Source organism: Oncorhynchus masou, chromosome 24 (assembly GCF_036934945.1).
Source record: "Oncorhynchus masou masou isolate Uvic2021 chromosome 24, UVic_Omas_1.1, whole genome shotgun sequence".
Classification (NCBI taxonomy): domain Eukaryota; kingdom Metazoa; phylum Chordata; class Actinopteri; order Salmoniformes; family Salmonidae; genus Oncorhynchus; species Oncorhynchus masou.
This window is the reverse complement of record NC_088235.1, coordinates 114,327,517-114,348,542: the sequence shown is the minus strand read 5'-3', so window position 1 is coordinate 114,348,542 and position 21,026 is coordinate 114,327,517. Positions and strand designations below refer to the sequence as shown.

Below are 21,026 nucleotides of genomic sequence, written 5' to 3'. Positions count from 1 at the left end.
ATTTTCCAACATTTCTGAAAATGGATATATAGCGTTTTGGAATAAAACCTAATTTGAAGTTTCCTCAGGGCCAACAACTGCCCGCTCTCATTGAAGCCACGGAAGTCCATAGCGGACCACAGTACCGCAGACATTGTTAGCAAAACAAAACAACCAGAATAACCCATCGTAGCGAATGTGAAAATGAATTGTTTTGTGGTCAATCTTCATGGTAAAAAAAAAGAATTCAGATGACAATCATGTTACCGATAATTACTCCTATTACACCATATGCATACCCTTAAACAAGAAGATCTAAGTATGATTTAACTGCTATTGTCAGCCTGCATTACCACGGTTGGCCTTCAACTTGATACTCAATGAGAGGGGGCAGAGCTAGCCTGGAGCTAGCTGCGCATGTAAAGTAGAGTATCAATGGTATGATTTCCTTGGCTTCACATAGATATTAATGGTGTCACATGGTCGATGCCTTTGTCCATTCAAATACACTGGTTGAGTTTACCCCAATGATAATTGAGAGAAATCCCTTTGTTTCAGTCAAGTTTCTTTCTAAATCTTACCTTTTGATATGTCATACAGTTATGAAAATGCCTCTTGGCAATTGTATCTTTTATTATTTTTTATAGCTCACTTACTTCAAATGTAATAGGTGGTATTAGAGACTGTCTGTGGCCTCCGTCGTATCCAGCCCACTCAAACACGGCTGTTTTGGCCTGAAAAAAGGGAACTACAGTATTTGAAGGGGGAACACTTCTTCCTCATGACTCTGTTTTTTACCCTGGTCTGGGCAAGTCAACATGACACAGGAAAGATGTTACAGCGTCTCAAAGGTCACCTACACCAGGGTTAGTTGGAGATTGATAGATATAGAAAATGGATGAGCTTGGTGCCCTAAAAAAATTGAATAACGTTTTAATTTTCGAATATGATTTTCTTCCCAAATGAAACCCCATTCCCTTAGATATAGTGTGTTACTTTTGGCCAGAGGCCTACGGGCCTTATAGTAGTGCACTATATAGGGAATAGGGTGCCATTTGGGACAGGTCCTAGGGTTTAGAATCGTGTTAAAACATGACCTTCTCTTCTATAGAGTAGAGCAGCTTGGTCAGTTGTTCCAGCCTGAAGGACACAGACTGGTCGGAATCTGCTGACACCTAGAAATTAAAACAATAACGAGATGAGAATTAGACACTTAAAGAGACAACATAATTCATTTGAAACCAACTACCGGAAACATGATATTCTATTGATAGGCAGAGTGTCTATTTCTGCAGAATAACCCAAGAAAAGGGCAGAGGTAGGCTACAGTACACTATAGTAGAATAGAGCAGAAGTAGACTACACTATAGTAGACTAGAGCAGAGGTAGACTACACTACAGCAGAATAGAGCAGAGGTAGACTACAGTACACTATAGTAGAATAGAGCAGAGGTAGACTACACTACATTAGAATAGAGCAGAGGTAGACTACAGTACACTATAGTAAAATAGAGCAGAGGTAGGCTACACTACAGTAGAATAGAGCAGAGGTAGACTACAGTACACTATAGTAAAATAGAGCAGAGGTAGACTACAGTACACTACAGCAGAATAGAGCAGAGGTAGACTACAGTACACTATAGTAGAATAGAGCAGAGGTAGACTACACTATAGTAGAATAGAGCAGAAGTAGACTACACTATAGTAGAATAGAGCAGAGGTAGACTACAGTACACTATAGTAAAATAGAGCAGAGGTAGGCTACACTACAGTAGAATAGAGCAGAGGTAGACTACAGTACACTATAGTAGAATAGAGCAGAGGTAGGCTACACTACAGTAGAATAGAGCAGAGGTAGACTACAGTACACTATAGTAGAATAGAGCAGAGGTAGACTACACTACAGTAGAATAGACCAGAGGAAAACTACACTATAGTAGAATAGAGCAGAGGTAGAATACAGTACACTATTGTAGAATAGAGCAGAGGTAGACTACACTATAGTAGAATAGAGCAGAGGTAGACTACACTATAGTAGAATAGAGCAGAGGTAGACTACACTATAGTAGAATAGAGCAGAGGTAGACTACAGTACACTATAGTAGAATAGAGCAGAGGTAGACTACAGTACACTATAGTAGAATAGAGCAGAGGTAGACTACACTACAGTAGAATAGAGCAGAGGTAGACTACAGTACACTATAGTAGAATAGAGCAGAGGTAGACTACACTACAGTAGAATAGAGCAGAGGTAGACTACAGTACACTATAGTAGACTAGAGCAGAGGTAGTCTACACTATAGTAGAATAGAGCAGAGGTAGACTACACTATAGTAGAATAGAGCAGAGGTAGACTACACTACATTCGAATAGAGCAGAGGTAGACTACACTACAGTAGAATAGAGCAGAGGTAGACTACACTATAGTAGATTAGAGCAGAGGTAGACTACACTACAGTAGAATAGAGCAGAGGTAGACTACAGTACACTATAGTAGAATAGAGCAGAAGTAGACTACACTATAGTAGAATAGAGCAGAGGTAGAGTACACTATAGTAGAATAGAGCAAAGGTAGACTACACTACAGTAGAATAGAGCAGAGGTAGACTACAGTACACTATAGTAGAATAGAGCAGAGGTAGACTACACTACATTAGAATAGAGCAGAGGTAGACTACACTATAGTAGAATAGAGCAGAGGTAGGCTACACTATAGTAGAATAGAGCAGAGGTAGACTACAGTACACTATAGTAGAATAGAGCAGAGGTAGACTACAGTACACTATAGTAGAATAGAGCAGAGGTAGACTACAGTACACTATAGTAGACTAGAGCAGAGGTAGTCTACACTACAGCAGAATAGAGCAGAGGTAGACTACACTATAGTAGAATAGAGCAGAGGTAGACTACAGTACACTATAGTAGAATAGAGCAGAGGTAGACTACAGTACAATATAGTAGAATATAGCAGAGGTAGACTACAGTACACTATAGTAGAATAGAGCAGAATTAGACTACACTATAGTAGAATAGAGCAGAGGTAGACTACACTATAGTAGACTAGAGCAGAGGTAGACTACAGTACACTATAGTAGAATAGAGCAGAGGTAGACTACACTACAGTAGAATAGAGCAGAGGTAGACTACACTACAGTAGAATAGAGCAGAGGTAGACTACACTATAGTAGAATAGAGCAGAGGTAGACTACAGTACACTACAGTAGAATATAGCAGAGGTAGACTGCAGTACACTACAGTAGAATAGAGCAGAGGTAGACTACACTACAGTAGAATAGAGCACAGGTAGACTACACTATAGTAGAATAGAGCAGAGGTAGACTACACTACAGCAGAATAGAGCAGAGGTAGACTACACTATAGTAGAATAGAGCAGAGGTAGACTACACTATAGTAGAATAGAGCAGAGGTAGACTACAGTACACTACAGTAGAATATAGCAGAGGTAGACTACAGTACACTACAGTAGAATAGAGCAGAGGTAGACTACACTATAGTAGAATAGAGCAGAGGTAGACTACACTATAGTAAAATAGAGCAGAGGTAGACTACACTATAGTAGAATAGAGCAGAGGTAGACTACACTACAGTAGAATAGAGCAGAGGTAGACTACACTACAGTAGAATAGAGCAGAGGTAGACTACACTATAGTAGAATAGAGCAGAGGTAGACTACACTATAGTAGAATAGAGCAGAGGTAGACTACACTATAGTAGAATGGAGCAGAGGTAGACTACACTATAGTAGAATAGAGCAGAGGTAGACTACACTACAGTAGAATAGAGCAGAGGTAGACTACAGTACAGTAGAATAGAGCAGAGGTAGACTACACTACAGTAGAATCGAGCAGAGGTAGACTACACTATAGTAGAATAGAGCAGAGGTAGACTACACTATAGTAGAATAGAGCAGAGGTAGACTACACTACAGTAGAATAGAGCAGAGGTAGACTACACTACAGTAGAATAGAGCAGAGGTAGACTACACTATAGTAGAATAGAGCAGAGGTAGACTACACTATAGTAGAATAGAGCAGAGGTAGACTACACTATAGTAGAATGGAGCAGAGGTAGACTACACTATAGTAGAATAGAGCAGAGGTAGACTACACTACAGTAGAATAGAGCAGAGGTAGACTACAGTACAGTAGAATAGAGCAGAGGTAGACTACACTACAGTAGAATCGAGCAGAGGTAGACTACACTATAGTAGAATAGAGCAGAGGTAGACTACACTATAGTAGAATAGAGCAGAGGTAGACTACAGTACACTACAGTAGAATAGAGCAGAGGTAGACTACACTATAGTAGAATAGAGCAGAGGTAGACTACACTATAGTAAAATAGAGCAGAGGTAGACTACACTATAGTAGAATAGAGCAGAGGTAGACTACACTACAGTAGAATAGAGCAGAGGTAGACTGCAGTACACTACAGTAGAATAGAGCAGAGGTAGACTGCAGTACACTATAGTAGAATAGAGCAGAGGTAGACTGCAGTACACTACAACGTTAAACTAAAACATCAGAGAACCTTCAGCAACATTCAGCTTTAACATAATAGCAACCTGCAATCATGCATCTCCAACCAGGAAGCGTTACGTCTCATTTAACAGAAAGACCAAGATCCTCTCCAATACAGCTCGCACAGACCCATTTCCTCATCGAGTGTTAACGGTCAACCGATTCCGTCTCCAATGCAGTTACAAACCGTCTCTTTACTGAATGTTGACAAACAACGTCTAATTTTTAAAAAAAAAGGTGAATATGAATAACGTCCACCTACCTGAGTCCTCAATCGTCCTATACCTGGGGACAGCTGCTGGTCCAGAAGCCTCTGAAAGGTCTCCAGAGTGGGCAGGGTACGGGAGATCTCGCTGGTACAACATAGGAGCATAGCAATTGTTTTAATGCTGTTTACCAGGGTTCATGGGGGTCGATTTCAATTCAGTTTACTTCCCTATGTCATGTCTTGTTATGTCTGTTCCTGTCCTTTCTCTTCACTCTGTCTCTCTCTGCTGGTCTTTTTAGGTTACCTTCTCTGTCTCTCATTCTTCAGCTGTTCTACATTTCCCCTAACTAGCTCATTCACTCTTTCCCCACCTGTTCTCTCTTCCCCCTCTGATTAGGTCTCTATTTCTCTCTCTGTTCCTGCTACTTTCAGTGTCTGATTCTTGTTTGTGTTTTTGATACCAGAAGCAAGCTGCCGTCCCGTTTGCTTCCACCTTGTCCTATCCTGTCGGAGTCTGCCTGGCAGGTGCATCCTGCATTATACTACGTTCTTTTGTTCCATTGACTACGTTGGAAGAGGATTTATGCCATTCCTGTTTTTTTATTAAAGAACTCTGTTTTCTGTTAAAACCGCTTTTGGGTCTTCACTCAAGTACATAACACCCTAATTGGCTGAAGGAATTAAATGGACCCCGAAACCGACTGAGATCTCACTGACACATTATAGGAACACAGACATGTTCTTTCATTTCTCAAGGGACAATTAAACACTGTTCATAGTGAAAGCCAAGTAATGTACATGTTGCAGAAGCAGCTACTGTCCGTCAGTACTGTGTACCTGTTCAGTTGTTTGCAGATTCCCATGGTGAGCTTCTTTAGATGGGGGAGGCATGGATTCCCATTCTGGACTTGCTCAGCATCGAGAGAGACCGAGGTGTGGAAATATTCCTCAATGGATTTTTGGTGCTCTTCTGGCAGGCTGGAAGATATGATTGAATTGAATTGAATTTATTTTGGGTAACAGACACATATACAACAAAATGTACAATGTAGACCCAGAGGATATCACTTGAAAGTATTCATTAAAAATATTTTACTTTAAAAGGCTTGTTTCCAAAGTGGTCCTTGAATTTACAGATGCATCATCAGTCAATGTAATTTGTTTGTTGGTATGTAACTTAAACATGGTCAGCTGGGCAACACAATACTACATGTCTTTAGTAACACAAGGGCAAATCTTAACTTCCTCTGTACAGTCAAATGTTATTTTCGTCTCCTACTGACATTAATGCATGCTGAAGTGAAAACTCGACCTGAGAGGAAGTTAGTATTTGTCCCACAATACTGAAGACACTTGAGTAGTATCAGTACGTTGATTAGTTGAATGTGACCCTTGAGTACATACTTTGACATATCGATGTGTTGTAGTCTCTGTAGGTATGTGTCTCCCAGGGAACTACAAGCCAGCTCTGAGCCTCGGGAATCCCCTCCTTGGGTTTCTTTAGTGCCATTGGCTGACGGTCCTCCTAAGAAGTTTCTAGGGGGCAGCTGAGGAGGGTATTTCACTGGCTCTGTTGATCCAACAACTGTCGTAACTGTTAAGACATAACGTTATGCCCTGTGACAGCGAAAAGGAATTGGACCTTTTACGGATGTGTGAGACAGGCCCCTTGAGTTAAGCCTAAAGATCAGACTGCCTTAGCTTAGCTTAGCAGAAACAGACAAGAGAGAATGCCTGTATCCTCGACTATATAGGGGGAAAAGGGGTACAGACTGCCTTAGCTTAGCTTAGCAGAAACAGACAAGAGAGAATGCCTGTATCCTCGACTATATAGGGGGAAAAGGGGTACAGACTGCCTTAGCTTAGCTTAGCAGAAACATACAAGAGAGAATACCTGTATCCTCGACTATATAGGGGGAAAAGGGGTACAATTGGAGATGCCAACGGCTATTAACCCACCTGCTTCTTCCTCTGGCTCCTCCTCCTTCTGAACAGGGAACTGCAGGTGTGTAGCCAGACCCATGTTGGGACTGTAGAACGTCTCCACCAGGTCAGACAGCACAGAGAATAATCGGATAGCCACGCCCTCAGAGGCCTGGAGACAGGCACAAAGGCTGTGGTGTAAAGTACTTCATTTAAAAAAATCTACTTGGAAAGTACTACTTAAGTAGTTTGAGTTTATTTTTACAGGGACAGTGCACATTAATCAACGTTTCAGTAAAAGTGACGGTTTTAGCCAGTCGGCTAATTTTCAACCGCAGTCCCTGGGCGTTTCTTTTTTTGGGGCATCTGTACTTTACTATTTATAATTTTTGACAACTTTTACTTTTACTTCACTACATTCCTAAGGAGAATAATGTACTTTTTACTCCACACATTTTCCCTGATACTCAAAAGTACATGTTTTTATTGTGGATTCCCATTAGCCAAGGCAGCTGCTTCTCTTCCTGGGGTCCAGCGAAATTAAGGCAGTTTATAGCATTTTAAAAAAAACATTACAATACATTCACAGATATCACAAACACACTGTGTGCCCTGAGGTCCCTACTCCACCACTACCACATGTCTACAACACACTGTGTGCCCTCAGGCCCCTACTCCACCACTACCACATATCTACAACACACTGTGTGCCCTCAGGCCCCTACTCCACCACTACCACATATTTACAACACACTGTGTGCCCTCAGGCCCCTACTCCACCACTACCACATATCTACAACACACTGTGTTTCCTCAGGCCCCTACTCCACCACTACCACATATCTACAACACACTGTGTTTCCTCAGGCCCCTACTCCACCACTACCACATATCTACAACACACTGTGTGCCCTCAGGCCCCTACTCCACCACTACCACATATCTACAACACACTGTGTGCCCTCAGGCCCCTACTCCACCACTAACACATATCTACAACACACTGTGTTTCCTCAGGCCCCTACTCCACCACTACCACATATCTACAACACACTGTGTGCCCTCAGGCCCCTACTCCACCACTAACACATATCTACAACACACTGTGTTTCCTCAGGCCCCTACTCCACCACTACCACATATCTACAACACACTGTGTTTCCTCAGGCCCCTACTCCACCACTACCACATATCTACAACACACTGTGTGCCCTCAGGCCCCTACTCCACCACTACCACATATCTACAACACACTGTGTGCCCTCAGGCCCCTACTCCACCACTAACACATATCTACAACACAAAATACATGTGTACGTGTTTATATAGGGCATATGTTATTGTGTGTGTTTATATGCATGTGTCTTTGCCTATGTTCACGTTGCTTCACAGGTTAGTAGATTTCTCTGGGTCTAATGCAAAACAACAACACTTACAGGTTAGTAGATTTCTCTGGGTCTAATGCAAAACAACAACACTTACAGGTTAGTAGATTTCTCTGGGTCTAATACAAAACAACAACACTTACAGGTTAGTAGATTTCTCTGGGTCTAATGCAAAACAACAACACTTACAGGTTAGTAGATTTCTCTGGGTTTAATGCAAAACAACAACACTTACAGGTTAGTAGATTTCTCTGGGTCTAATGCAAAACAACAACACTTACAGGTTAGTAGATTTCTCTGGGTCTAATGCAAATCATCAACACTTACAGGTTAGTAGATTTCTCTGGGTCTAATGCAAATCATCAACACTTACAGGTTAGTAGATTTCTCTGGGTCTAATGCAAATCATCAACACTTACAGGTTAGTAGATTTCTCTGGGTCTAATGCAAATCATCAACACTTACAGGTTAGTAGATTTCTCTGGGTCTAATGCAAATCATCAACACTTACAGGTTAGTAGATTTCTCTGGGTCTAATGCAAATCATCAACACTTACAGGTTAGTAGATTTCTCTGGGTCTAATGCAAATCATCAACACTTACAGGTTAGTGAACTACAGAACAGAAGAGTAATCACAGCCTCGTACCCTTTGGAGTCCACAACAGTAGTAGTACAGATTTGAAAAATCTGGGCAAAAATAATCCAACACAAGTGTGAAACGGTTTGAAGAATTGAAAGTTCCAGGCACTCAGGTGGGTTTAAATATATGTAGTACCATCAAGCCATGGTCCTGATACACTGTTTCTAAACGATCTCATCACAGGCTAGTACACTTCTGAGTTTAGTGCACTTCTGAGTTTAGTACACTACAACAGCAAGACAAGAACACTACAGAGCACCAACAGTAAGGCAAGAACACTACAGAGCACCAACAATAAGACAAGAACACTACAGAGCACCAACAGTAAGACAAGAACACTACAGAGCACCAACAATAAGACAAGAACACTACAGAGCAACAACAGTAAGACAAGAACACTACAGAGCACCAACAGTAAGACAAGAACACTACAGAGCACCAACAATAAGACAAGAACACTACAGAGCACCAACAGTAAGACAAGAACACTACAGAGCACCAACAGTAAGACAAGAACACTACAGAGCACCAACAGTAAGACAAGAACACTACAGAGCACCAACAATAAGACAAGAACACTACAGAGCACCAACAATAAGACAAGAACACTACAGAGCACCAACAATAAGACAAGAACACTACAGAGCACCAACAGTAAGACAAGAACACTACAGAGCACCAACAATAAGACAAGAACACTACAGAGCACCAACAGCAAGAGAAGAACACTACAGAGCACCAACAATAAGACAAGAACACTACAGAACACCAACAATAAGACAAGAACACTACAGAGCAACAACAGTAAGACAAGAACACTACAGAGCACCAACAGTAAGACAAGAACACTACAGAGCACCAACAATAAGACAAGAACACTACAGAGCACCAACAGTAAGACAAGAACACTACAGAGCACCAACAGTAAGACAAGAACACTACAGAGCACCAACAGTAAGACAAGAACACTACAGAGCACCAACAATAAGACAGGAACACTACAGAGCACCAACAATAAGACAAGAACACTACAGAGCACCAACAATAAGACAAGAACACTACAGAGCACCAACAATAAGACAAGAACACTACAGAGCACCAACAATAAGACAAGAACACTACAGAGCACCAACAATAAGACAAGAACACTACAGAGCACCAACAATAAGACAAGAACACTACAGAGCACCAACAGCAAGAGAAGAACACTACAGAGCACCAACAATAAGACAAGAACACTACAGAACACCAACAATAAGACAAGAACACTACAGAGCAACAACAGTAAGACAAGAACACTACAGAGCACCAACAGTAAGACAAGAACACTACAGAGCACCAACAATAAGACAAGAACACTACAGAGCACCAACAGTAAGACAAGAACACTACAGAGCACCAACAGTAAGACAATAACACTACAGAGCACCAACAGTAAGACAAGAACACTACAGAGCACCAACAATAAGACAATAACACTACAGAGCACCAACAATAAGACAAGAACACTACAGAGCACCAACAATAAGACAAGAACACTACAGAGCACCAACAGTAAGACAAGAACACTACAGAGCACCAACAATAAGACAAGAACACTACAGAGCACCAACAGCAAGAGAAGAACACTACAGAGCACCAACAATAAGACAAGAACACTACAGAGCACCAACAATAAGACAAGAACACTACAGAGCACCAACAGTAAGACAAGAACACTACAGAGCACCAACAGTAAGACAAGAACACTACAGAGCACCAACAGCAAGACAAGAACACTACAGAGCACCAACAATAAGACAAGAACACTACAGAGCACCAACAATAAGACAAGAACACTACAGAGCACCAACAGTAAGACAAGAACACTACAGAGCACCAACAGTAAGACAGGCTAGTAGCCTGTTCTTCTCATCTCTCTACTTGGTGCTTCCTCTCTGATGCCAGTATAGATCTTCTCAGTGTGGCAACGTGAGAGTCTTCTAACGCTTTATGTTTCCAGAGAGACTTGATGTTGTATTAATGACAGGGTTTGGTAGAGTATTAACTACCAAGTCACCTGGTTTCTTCAGAGTATTAACTACCTAGTCACCTGGTTTCTTCAGAGTATTAACTACCAAGTCACCTGGTTTCGGTAGCGTATTAACTACCAAGTCACCTGGTTTCGGTAGCGTATTAACTACCTAGTCACCTGGTTTCTTTAGAGTATTAACTACCTAGTCACCTGGTTTATTTAGAGTATTAACTACCTAGTGACCTGGTTTCTTCAGAGTATTAACTACCTAGTGACCTTGTTTCTTTAGCGTATTAACTACCTAGTCACCTGGTTTATTTAGAGTATTAACTACCAAGTCACCTGGTTTCTTCAGAGTATTAACTACCAAGTCACCTGGTTTCGTTAGCGTATTAACTACCTAGTCACCTGGTTTCGTTAGCGTATTAACTACCTAGTCACCTGGTTTCGTTAGCGTATTAACTACCTAGTGACCTGTTTTCTTCAGCCCATTTCACAGCCACTGTGGATACGTTGATTCATTTAAATGCAGTGAAAATCTATATTTTTGTGTGAAGGGTCTGCTATTTTCTGTTGCGCACAAGATTAACTTTGTGGCCTCTCATACGCCCACGCCTCAGAATAATTTATAACCACCTGCTACTGAAAGAGGAAGACGGTTTTGATCAACATTGGCAGAGTGGCCTGTAGAAACCGTAGTACCCTTCAACATTAGCAGAGTGGCCTGTAGAAACCGTAGTACCCTTCAACATTAGCAGAGTGGCCTGTAGAAACCGTAGTACCCTTCAACATTAGCAGAGTGGCCTGTAGAAACCGTAGTACCCTTCAACATTGGCAGAGTGGCCTGTAGAAACCGTAGTACCCTTCAACATTAGCAGAGTGGCCTGTAGAAACCGTACTACCCTTCAACATTGGCAGAGTGGCCTGTAGAAACCGTAGAGCCCTTCAACATTAGCAGAGTGGCCTGTAGAAACCGTAGTACCCTTCAACATTGGCAGAGTGGCCTGTAGAAACCGTAGTCCCCTTCAACATTAGCAGAGTGGCCTGTAGAAACCGTAGTACCCTTCAACATTAACAGAGTGGCCTGTAGAAACCGTAGCACCCTTCAACATTAGCAGAGTGGCCTGTAGAAACCGTAGTACCCTTCAACATTGGCAGAGTGGCCTGTAGAAACCGTAGTACCCTTCAACATTAGCAGAGTGGCCTGTAGAAACCGTACTACCCTTCAACATTGGCAGAGTGGCCTGTAGAAACCGTAGAGCCCTTCAACATTAGCAGAGTGGCCTGTAGAAACCGTAGTACCCTTCAACATTGGCAGAGTGGCCTGTAGAAACCGTAGTACCCTTCAACATTAGCAGAGTGGCCTGTAGAAACCGTAGTACCCTTCAACATTGGCAGAGTGGCCTGTAGAAACCGTAGCACCCTTCAACATTAGCAGAGTGGCCTGTAGAAACCGTAGCACCCTTCAACATTAGCAGAGTGGCCTGTAGAAACCGTAGCACCCTTCAACATTAGCAGAGTGGCCTGTAGAAACCGTAGCACCCTTCAACATTAGCAGAGTGGCCTGTAGAAACCGTAGTACCCTTCAACATTGGCAGAGTGGCCTGTAGAAACCGTAGCACCCTTCAACATTAGCAGAGTGGCCTGTAGAAACCGTAGAGCCCTTCAACATTAGCAGAGTGGCCTGTAGAAACCGTAGTACCCTTCAACATTGGCAGAGTGGCCTGTAGAAACCGTAGCACCCTTCAACATTAGCAGAGTGGCCTGTAGAAACCGTAGTACCCTTCAACATTGGCAGAGTGGCCTGTAGAAACCGTAGTACCCTTCAACATTAGCAGAGTGGCCTGTAGAAACCGTACTACCCTTCAACATTGGCAGAGTGGCCTGTAGAAACCGTACTACCCTTCAACATTAGCAGAGTGGCCTGTAGAAACCGTAGTACCCTTCAACATTAGCAGAGTGGCCTGTAGAAACCGTACTACCCTTCAACATTAGCAGAGTGGCCTGTAGAAACCGTACTACCCTTCAACATTAGCAGAGTGGCCTGTAGAAACCGTAGTACCCTTCAACATTGGCAGAGTGGCCTGTAGAAACCGTAGAGCCCTTCAACATTAGCAGAGTGGCCTGTAGAAACCGTAGTACCCTTCAACATTAGCAGAGTGGCCTGTAGAAACCGTAGCACCCTTTAACATTAGCAGAGTGGCCTGTAGAAACCGTAGTACCCTTCAACATTAGCAGAGTGGCCTGTAGAAACCGTAGTACCCTTCAACATTAGCAGAGTGGCGTATGGAAATCGTTTTAACCTTCACGTCTGTGTTTAGCTCAGGCTAAAACTCAAGATGACTATAATGCTTTTCAGCTACAATAGATCAATGAAAATCGATCTAATTCATCGCTACTGTAGAGTCGTCTCTAGGTTCGGAATATTCTGACTGCCACACTAATACAGGCATAGTAACCAGAAGTGTTTCCATCTCAACCTCAGCCTAACACAATGATGCCTTTGTGTGACAGAGAGAGCGAGCAGAGAGAGTGGGCCTACAGATGAAGAGACATCCGGTATACTGTATTCGCCCCTTCATTAAGGAAGAGGACATTAGCAGTGTCACATATTCACTGCCACAGGAAGCAAGGCTATTTATATTTAGTGTCTAGTTCTACGGAGCGCTCACACTTCAACACATTTTCTTTTTTCTCCCGGCACAAGTAAGGCTTGGTTCAACGTACTGTATAACCAAAATAGGTTGCACAATATTCACAATGCACTGGTACGTTCCAGAACTCTACCACTACACAGGGCCTTTCTTCATTTCTGACGGCATTGAAAACCAGAGCACAAGTTGTCTGATTATTGAGGAATTGAGAAGTGGCTCTTAAAATAGCCCTTAACACCCAACACCTGGGAATAGACTATATCAGCTATACAAGTTGGTGGTATAAGGCTCAGAACGTGTGTTGTGTGGATCATCAGAGTAACGTTAAATGCTTTGTAGGGGGTTCAAACACTCAAAATGGAGAGCAGATCTCACCTGGACTGAGAGCTTCCTCCCCTTAAAAGAGTTGTATCACCTGGACTGAGAGCTTCCTCCCCTTAAAAGAGTTATCTCACCTGGACTGAGAGCTTCCTCCCCTTAAAAGAGTTGTATCACCTGGACCGAGAGCTTCCTCCCCTTAAAAGAGTTGTATCACCTGGACCGAGAGCTTCCTCCCCTTAAAAGAGTTATCTCACCTGGACTGAGAGCTTCCTCCCCTTAAAAGAGTTATCTCACCTGGACTGAGAGCTTCCTCCCCTTAAAAGAGTTGTCTCACCTGGACTGAGAGCTTCCTCCCCTTAAAAGAGTTATCTCACCTGGACTGAGAGCTTCCTCCCCTTAAAAGAGTTGTATCACCTGGACTGAGAGCTTCCTCCCCTTAAAAGAGTTGTATCACCTGGACCGAGAGCTTCCTCCCCTTAAAAGAGTTGTATCACCTGGACCGAGAGCTTCCTCCCCTTAAAAGAGTTGTCTCACCTGGACTGAGAGCTTCCTCCGCTTAAAAGAGTTGTATCACCTGGACCGAGAGCTTCCTCCCCTTAAAAGAGTTGTATCATCTGGACTGAGAGCTTCCTCCCCTTAAAAGAGTTGTATCACCTGGACTGAGAGCTTCCTCCCCTTAAAAGAGTTGTATCACCTGGACCGAGAGCTTCCTCCCCTTAAAAGAGTTGTATCACCTGGACCGAGAGCTTCCTCCCCTTAAAAGAGTTGTCTCACCTGGACTGAGAGCTTCCTCCGCTTAAAAGAGTTGTATCACCTGGACCGAGAGCTTCCTCCCCTTAAAAGAGTTGTATCACCTGGACTGAGAGCTTCCTCCCCTTAAAAGAGTTGTATCACCTGGACTGAGAGCTTCCTCCCCTTAAAAGAGTTGTCTCACCTGGACTGAGAGCTTCCTCCGCTTAAAAGAGTTGTATCACCTGGACTGAGAGCTTCCTCCCCTTAAAAGAGTTGTCTCACCTGGACCGAGAGCTTCCTCCTCTTAAAAGAGTTGTATCACCTGGACTGAGAGCTTCCTCCCCTTAAAAGAGTTATCTCACCTGGACTGAGAGCTTCCTCCCCTTAAAAGAGTTGTCTCACCTGGACTGAGAGCTTCCTCCCCTTAAAAGAGTTATCTCACCTGGACTGAGTGCTTCCTCCCCTTAAAAGAGTTGTTTCACCTGGACTAAAAGCTTCCGACCCTCAAAAGAGTTGTATCACCTGGACTGAGAGCTTCCTCCCCTTAAAAGAGTTGTATCACCTGGACTGAGAGCTTCCTCCCCTTAAAAGAGTTGTATCAACTGGACCGAGAGCTTCCTCCCCTTAAAAGAGTTGTATCACCTGGACCGAGAGCTTCCTCCCCTTAAAAGAGTTATCTCACCTGGACTGAGAGCTTCCTCCCCTTAAAAGAGTTATCTCACCTGGACTGAGAGCTTCCTCCCCTTAAAAGAGTTGTCTCACCTGGACTGAGAGCTTCCTCCCCTTAAAAGAGTTATCTCACCTGGACTGAGAGCTTCCTCCCCTTAAAAGAGTTGTTTCACCTGGACTGAGAGCTTCCTCCCCTTAAAAGAGTTGTCTCACCTGGACTGAGAGCTTCCTCCCCTTAAAAGAGTTATCTCACCTGGACTGAGAGCTTCCTCCCCTTAAAAGAGTTGTTTCACCTGGACTGAGAGCTTCCTCCCCTTAAAAGAGTTATCTCACCTGGACTGAGAGCTTCCTCCCCTTAAAAGAGTTGTATCACCTGGACTGAGAGCTTCCTCCCCTTAAAAGAGTTGTATCACCTGGACCGAGAGCTTCCTCCCCTTAAAAGAGTTGTTTCACCTGGACTGAGAGCTTCCTCCCCTTAAAAGAGTTATCTCACCTGGACTGAGAGCTTCCTCCCCTTAAAAGAGTTGTTTCACCTGGACTGAACGCTTCCGCCCCTCAAAAGAGTTATCTCACCTGGACTGAGAGCTTCCTCCCCTTAAAAGAGTTGTATCACCTGGACTGAGAGCTTCCTCCCCTTAAAAGAGTTGTCTCACCTGGACTGAGAGCTTCCTCCCCTTAAAAGAGTTGTATCACCTGGACTGAGAGCTTCCTCCCCTTAAAACAGTTGTATCACCTGGACCGAGAGCTTCCTCCCCTTAAAAGAGTTGTTTCACCTGGACTGAGAGCTTCCTCCCCTTAAAAGAGTTGTCTCACCTGGACTGAGAGCTTCCTCCCCTTAAAAGAGTTGTCTCACCTGGACTGAGAGCTTCCTGTCCTCATTGGGTAGGATCCTGTAGGTATACACACAGTTCTGGTACCTGGAAATAGAAGATACGGGACAGTGTCCTGAGGATTACAGCAGATATGTAATCTTGAATGTTTTTAAGAGACGTCTTTCTGACATTTCACAGAAGAGTGTGACAGGTGCAGCAATAACAGACAGCATGCCCTCTTACACACATTCATTTGGTCTTTCTGTCCAATGGTAAATAGCACATGACCATTTCTGTATTTGTTTACCAGTTATTCAAATGAGAGCCCACAGTGACACAGTGAGTTGTACAGTGGGGTCTCCTCAGCTTTGCAGCATGACAGTGTGTGCAGATACGTTGGGCGCTGCAGTAATAAGCATGTGTGTACTTTAAAATAGGTCTTCATTACATAGAAAATCCTGCTATATAGTTCGTCACATCTAAAACTGCATGAAACAACAACAGTCTAGCCAGTTTCTCTGGTTGATCAAAGTCTTGAGGAAAACGTTTTCAATTCCAACAGATGTTGATTTATGTCATGAAGAAACAGAAAGTCTACATCACTTTGTCTTGCTTTGTCTGTGTCTAACAATGTTTGTACCATGTTTGTGGTGCTACCTTGTGGTTGTCATGTTGTGTTGCTACCGTGTGGTTGTCATGTTGTGTTGCTACCGTGTTGTTGTCATGTTGTGTTGCTACCGTGTTGTTGTCATGTAGTGTTGCTACCATGTTGTTGTCATGTTGTGTTGCTACCGTGCTGTTGTCATGTTGTGTTGCTACCATGCTGTGTTGTCATGTTGTGTTGCTACCGTGTTGTTGTCATGTTGTGTTGCTACCATGCTGTGTTGTCATGTTGTGTTGCTACCATGCTGTGTTGTCATGTTGTGTTGCTACCATGCTGTTGTTGTCATGTTGTGTTGCTACCATGTTGTTGTCATGTTGTGTTGCTACCGTGTTGTTGTCATGTTGTGTTGCTACCATGCTGTGTTGTCATGTTGTGTTGCTACCTTGTTGTTGTCATGTTGTGCTGCTACCATGTTGTGTTGCTACCATGCTGTGTTGTCATGTTGTGTTGCTACCATGTTGTTGTCATGTTGTGTTGCTACCGTGTTGTTGTCATGTTGTGTTGCTACCATGCTGTGTTGTCATGTTGTGTTGCTACCTTGTTGTTGTCATGTTGTGTTGCTACCATGCTGTGTTGTCATGTTGTGTTGCTACCATGTTTATGTCATGTTGTGTTGCTACCATGTTATTATCATGTTGTTGCTGCCATGTTATTATCATGTTGCTACCGTGTTGTTGTCATGTTGTGTTGCTACCTTGTTGTTGTCATGTTGTTGCTACCATGCTGTGTTGTCATGTTGTGTTGCTACCATGTTATTATCATGTTGTTGCTACTGTGTTTTTGTCATGTTGTGTTGCTACCATGCTGTGTTGTCATGCTGTTGCTACCATGTTATTATCATGTTGTTGCTACCATGTAATTATCATGTTCCTACCGTGTTGTTGTCATGTTGTTGCTACCATGCTGTGTTGTCCAGCCTCTGTCCCAGCAGGAGGCCTCTTGACAGGCCGTCATTGTAAATAAGAATTTGTTCTTAATTGACTTGCCTGGTTATATAAAGGTTTAATAAATGTACAACAACAACATGCAAAGTGCTGTCAGTTCCATACTGCGGGAGAAACTGTATCTGAAGTACTGTACACTTCCGTTCAAAAGCCTCACAAGTCCTCAACTGGCAGCTTCATTAAGTAGTACCCGCAAAACACCAGTCCCAACGTCAACAGTGAAGAGACGACTCCGGGATGCTGGCCTTCTAGGCAGAGTTCTTCTGTCCAGTCCCAACATTAACAGTGAAGAGACGACTCCGGGATGCTGGCCTTCTAGGCAGAGTTCTTCTGTCCAGTCCCAACGTTAACAGTGAAGAGGTGACTCCGGGATGCTGGCCTTCTAGGCAGAGTTCGCAAAGAAAAAGCCACATCTCAGACTGGCCAATAAAAAGAAAAGATTAAGATGGGCAAAAGAACACAGACACTGGACAGAGGAACTCTGCCTAGAAGGCCAGCATCCCAGAGTCACCTCTTCACTGTTGATGTTGGGACTGGTGTTTTGTGGGTACTACTTAATGAAGCTGCCAGTTGAGGACTTGTGAGGCGTCTGTTTCTCAAACTAGACACTCTAATGTACTTGTCCTCTTGCTCAGTTGTGCCTTCCACTCTTCTTTCTATTCTGGTTAGAGACAGTTTGCGCTGTTCTGTGAAGGGAGTAGTACACAGAGTTGTACGAGATCTTCAGTTTCTTGGCAATTTATCGCATGGAATAGCCTTCATTTCTCAGAACAAGAATAGACTGACGAGTTTCAGAAGAAACCCTAACCCTAATCTGGCCATTTTGAGCCTGTAATCGAACCCACAAATGCTGATGCTCCAGATACTCAACGAGTCTAAAGAAGGGCAGTTTTATTGCTTCTTTAATCAGAACAACAGTTTACAGTTGTACTAACATAATTGGAAAGGGTTTTCTAATGATCAATTAGCCTTTTTAAAATAATAAACTTGGATTAGTTAACACAACGTGCCGTTGGAACACAGGAGTGATGGTTGCTGACAATGGGCCTCTGTACGCCTATGTAGATATTCCATAAAACAATTAGCCGTTTCCAGCTTCAATAGTTGATTTACAACATTAACCATTTCTACACTGTATTTCCGATCAGTTTGATGTTATTTTAATGGACAAAACAAGTACATTTCTAAGTGACCCCAAACTTTTGAACGTTTATGTAGGTATTTTCCACTCCCGACTGAAATCCCAATAACAAACAATACAAAACAAACAATAACAATAAATAACAAACAATAGCAAACGCATTTAGCCCCCGATCCTTGTTCCGTTTACGATTTAAAGTTTTGATAAGCTCTTCAACAGATGATCTTCCTTCCTCAATTTGAACTTTCCAACATCGTCGTAGCTCAGTATATGTTTAACTGTCAATTCTTTCCTGAAGCAGACTAGTCAGTATTCAGTATGGCATAGTTTACTCTCCCTACTCACAGCTACTTTCAACTGCTACTTGCACGCAAAGAGATATACAGGGATGAACTCCCAACAGATCACCGACTGTCCTCAGTTAGATCTTTCCAACATCGTTGTTGACAGGTAAATGTTCAACTGTCAATTATTTCCTTGTCTGTTTTTCTTTGCAACAGAAATTATACTGCAGTTAGTAATCAGTATGGCATAGTTTCCTCTCCCTACTCAAAGCTACTTTCAACTACTTTGCATACAAACAGATATAAGGGATGAACATCTCGGAACATCGTCCTTCCTCAATTTGATCTTTCCAACATCATTTTAGACTGTTAAACTGTCCATTTTATCCATATATATATATATATATATATATCTCTTATGGTATGTTTTACTTACAGAACACAGAGGGCATAGGCACCCTGTATGGACTCACTGTCCCGGAGGAGGAAGCTCCCATCCCGAGCTGCTTTGGAGAGCAGATCCTCAGCCTTAGATCGGGTGATATTACCATGGTGCCATGGCTGGAACGACGTAGACATCCTGGTCTTCTACTGAAAACACTCAGCTACATACAGAGTTCTGCATCGACTCTCACACTAGTCAAGGACTTATCAGGGAAGATTCAACTGTAGCTAGTAACCATACTCTTCATGTTTCGTGTATGTTCTCTTCTCCTCCACTCTCTCTCTCTCTCTCTCTCTTCCTGTTAGTGGGGAGAAAGCTGTAAAAGGGAAGCTGCTACAAACACGGCTGTGAACTTCCTCATTTGAGAAGTTAGAGAGCGAGAGGAGGGCCAGAGAGAGAGGAGGACCAGAAAGAGCGAGAGAGTGAGAGGAGAATCAGAGAGAGAGTGGGGAGGATCAGAGAGAGAGAGAGGGAGGATCAGAGAGAGAGAGAGGATCAGAGAGAGAGAGAGAGAGAGAGAGAGGGAGGATGAGAGAGAGAGGGAGGATCAGAGAGAGAGAGGTGGACCAGAGAGAGAGAGAGAGAGAGAGAGAGAGCAAGAGGAGGACCAGAGAGAGAGAGAGCAAGAGGAGGACCAGAGAGAGAGAGCAAGAGGAGGTCCAGAGAGAGAGAGCAAGAGTAGGACCAGAGAGAGAGAGAGGAGGACCAGAGAGAGGAGGACCAGAGAGATGGAGCAAGAGGAGGACCAGAGAGAGGAGGACCAGAGAGAGGAGGACCAGAGAGAGAGAGGAGCAAGAGGAGGACCAGAGAGAGGAGGACCAGAGAGAGAGAGCAAGACCAGAGAGAGGAGGACCAGAGAGAGGAGGACCAGAGAGAGGAGGTCCAGAGAGAGGAGGACCAGAGAGAGGAGTTCCAGAGAGAGGAGGACCAGAGAGAGGAGGACCAAAGTGAGAGAGAGCAAGAGGAGGACCAAAGTGAGAGAGAGCAAGAGGAGGACCAGAGAGAGGAGGACCAGAGAGAGGAGGTCCAGAGAGAGGAGGTCCAGAGAGAGGAGGTCCAGAGAGAGGAGGTCCAGAGAGAGGAGGACCAGAGAGAGGAGGACCAGAGAGAGGAGGTCCAGAGAGAGGAGGACCAGAGAGAGAGGAGGTCCAGAGAGAGGAGGACCAGAGAGAGGAGGTCCAGAGAGAGGAGGACCAGAGAGAGGAGGACCAGAGAGAGGAGGTCCAGAGAGAGGAGGACCAGAGAGAGGAGGACCAGAGAGAGGACCAGAGAGAGGAGGACCAAAGTGAGAGAGAGCAAGAGGAGGACCAAAGTGAGAGAGAGCAAGAGGAGGACCAAAGAGAGGAGGACCAGAGAGAGGAGGACCAGAGAGAGGAGGTCCAGAGAGAGGAGGACCAGAGAGAGGAGGTCCAGAGAGAGGAGGACCAGAGAGAGGAGGACCAGAGAGAGGACCAGAGATAAGAGGACCAGAGAGAGGAGGTCCAGAGAGAGGAGGACCAGAGAGAGGAGGACCAGAGAGAGGAGGACCAGAGAGAGAGGAGGTCCAGAGTGAGAGAAATCAGCTCAATGTCACTGATGAATCCATAGACTCTTACCACTTCTGGGAAAACTGGAAAACACTAAACAAACAACAACACGAAGAGTTATCTATCCAAAACTGAGATGTATG

At 43.7% G+C, this 21,026-nt stretch overlaps 1 protein-coding gene across 2 annotated transcripts in view; it reads right to left on the bottom strand.

The window, feature by feature from the left end:
* The window catches only part of LOC135513306 (phosphatidylinositol 3,4,5-trisphosphate 5-phosphatase 1-like), a 51,602-nt gene extending 31,967 nt beyond the window's left edge, over positions 1-19,635 (bottom strand). Inside the window, exons 1-8 of one of the 2 annotated variants that reach the window (XM_064936206.1) lie at positions 19,349-19,635; positions 15,921-15,984; positions 6,688-6,823; positions 6,133-6,322; positions 5,566-5,706; positions 4,783-4,873; positions 1,077-1,154; positions 636-713 (exon numbers count right to left, since the gene is read on the bottom strand). In XM_064936206.1, the coding sequence (XP_064792278.1) occupies positions 636-713; positions 1,077-1,154; positions 4,783-4,873; positions 5,566-5,706; positions 6,133-6,322; positions 6,688-6,823; positions 15,921-15,984; positions 19,349-19,491 (921 nt within the window). In that variant the 5' untranslated portion in view covers positions 19,492-19,635. The remainder of the gene's footprint in view (positions 1-635; positions 714-1,076; positions 1,155-4,782; positions 4,874-5,565; positions 5,707-6,132; positions 6,323-6,687; positions 6,824-15,920; positions 15,985-19,348) is intronic. The other variant, XM_064936205.1, reaches the window with a different exon arrangement.
* Positions 19,636-21,026: the final 1,391 nt, after the last annotated feature.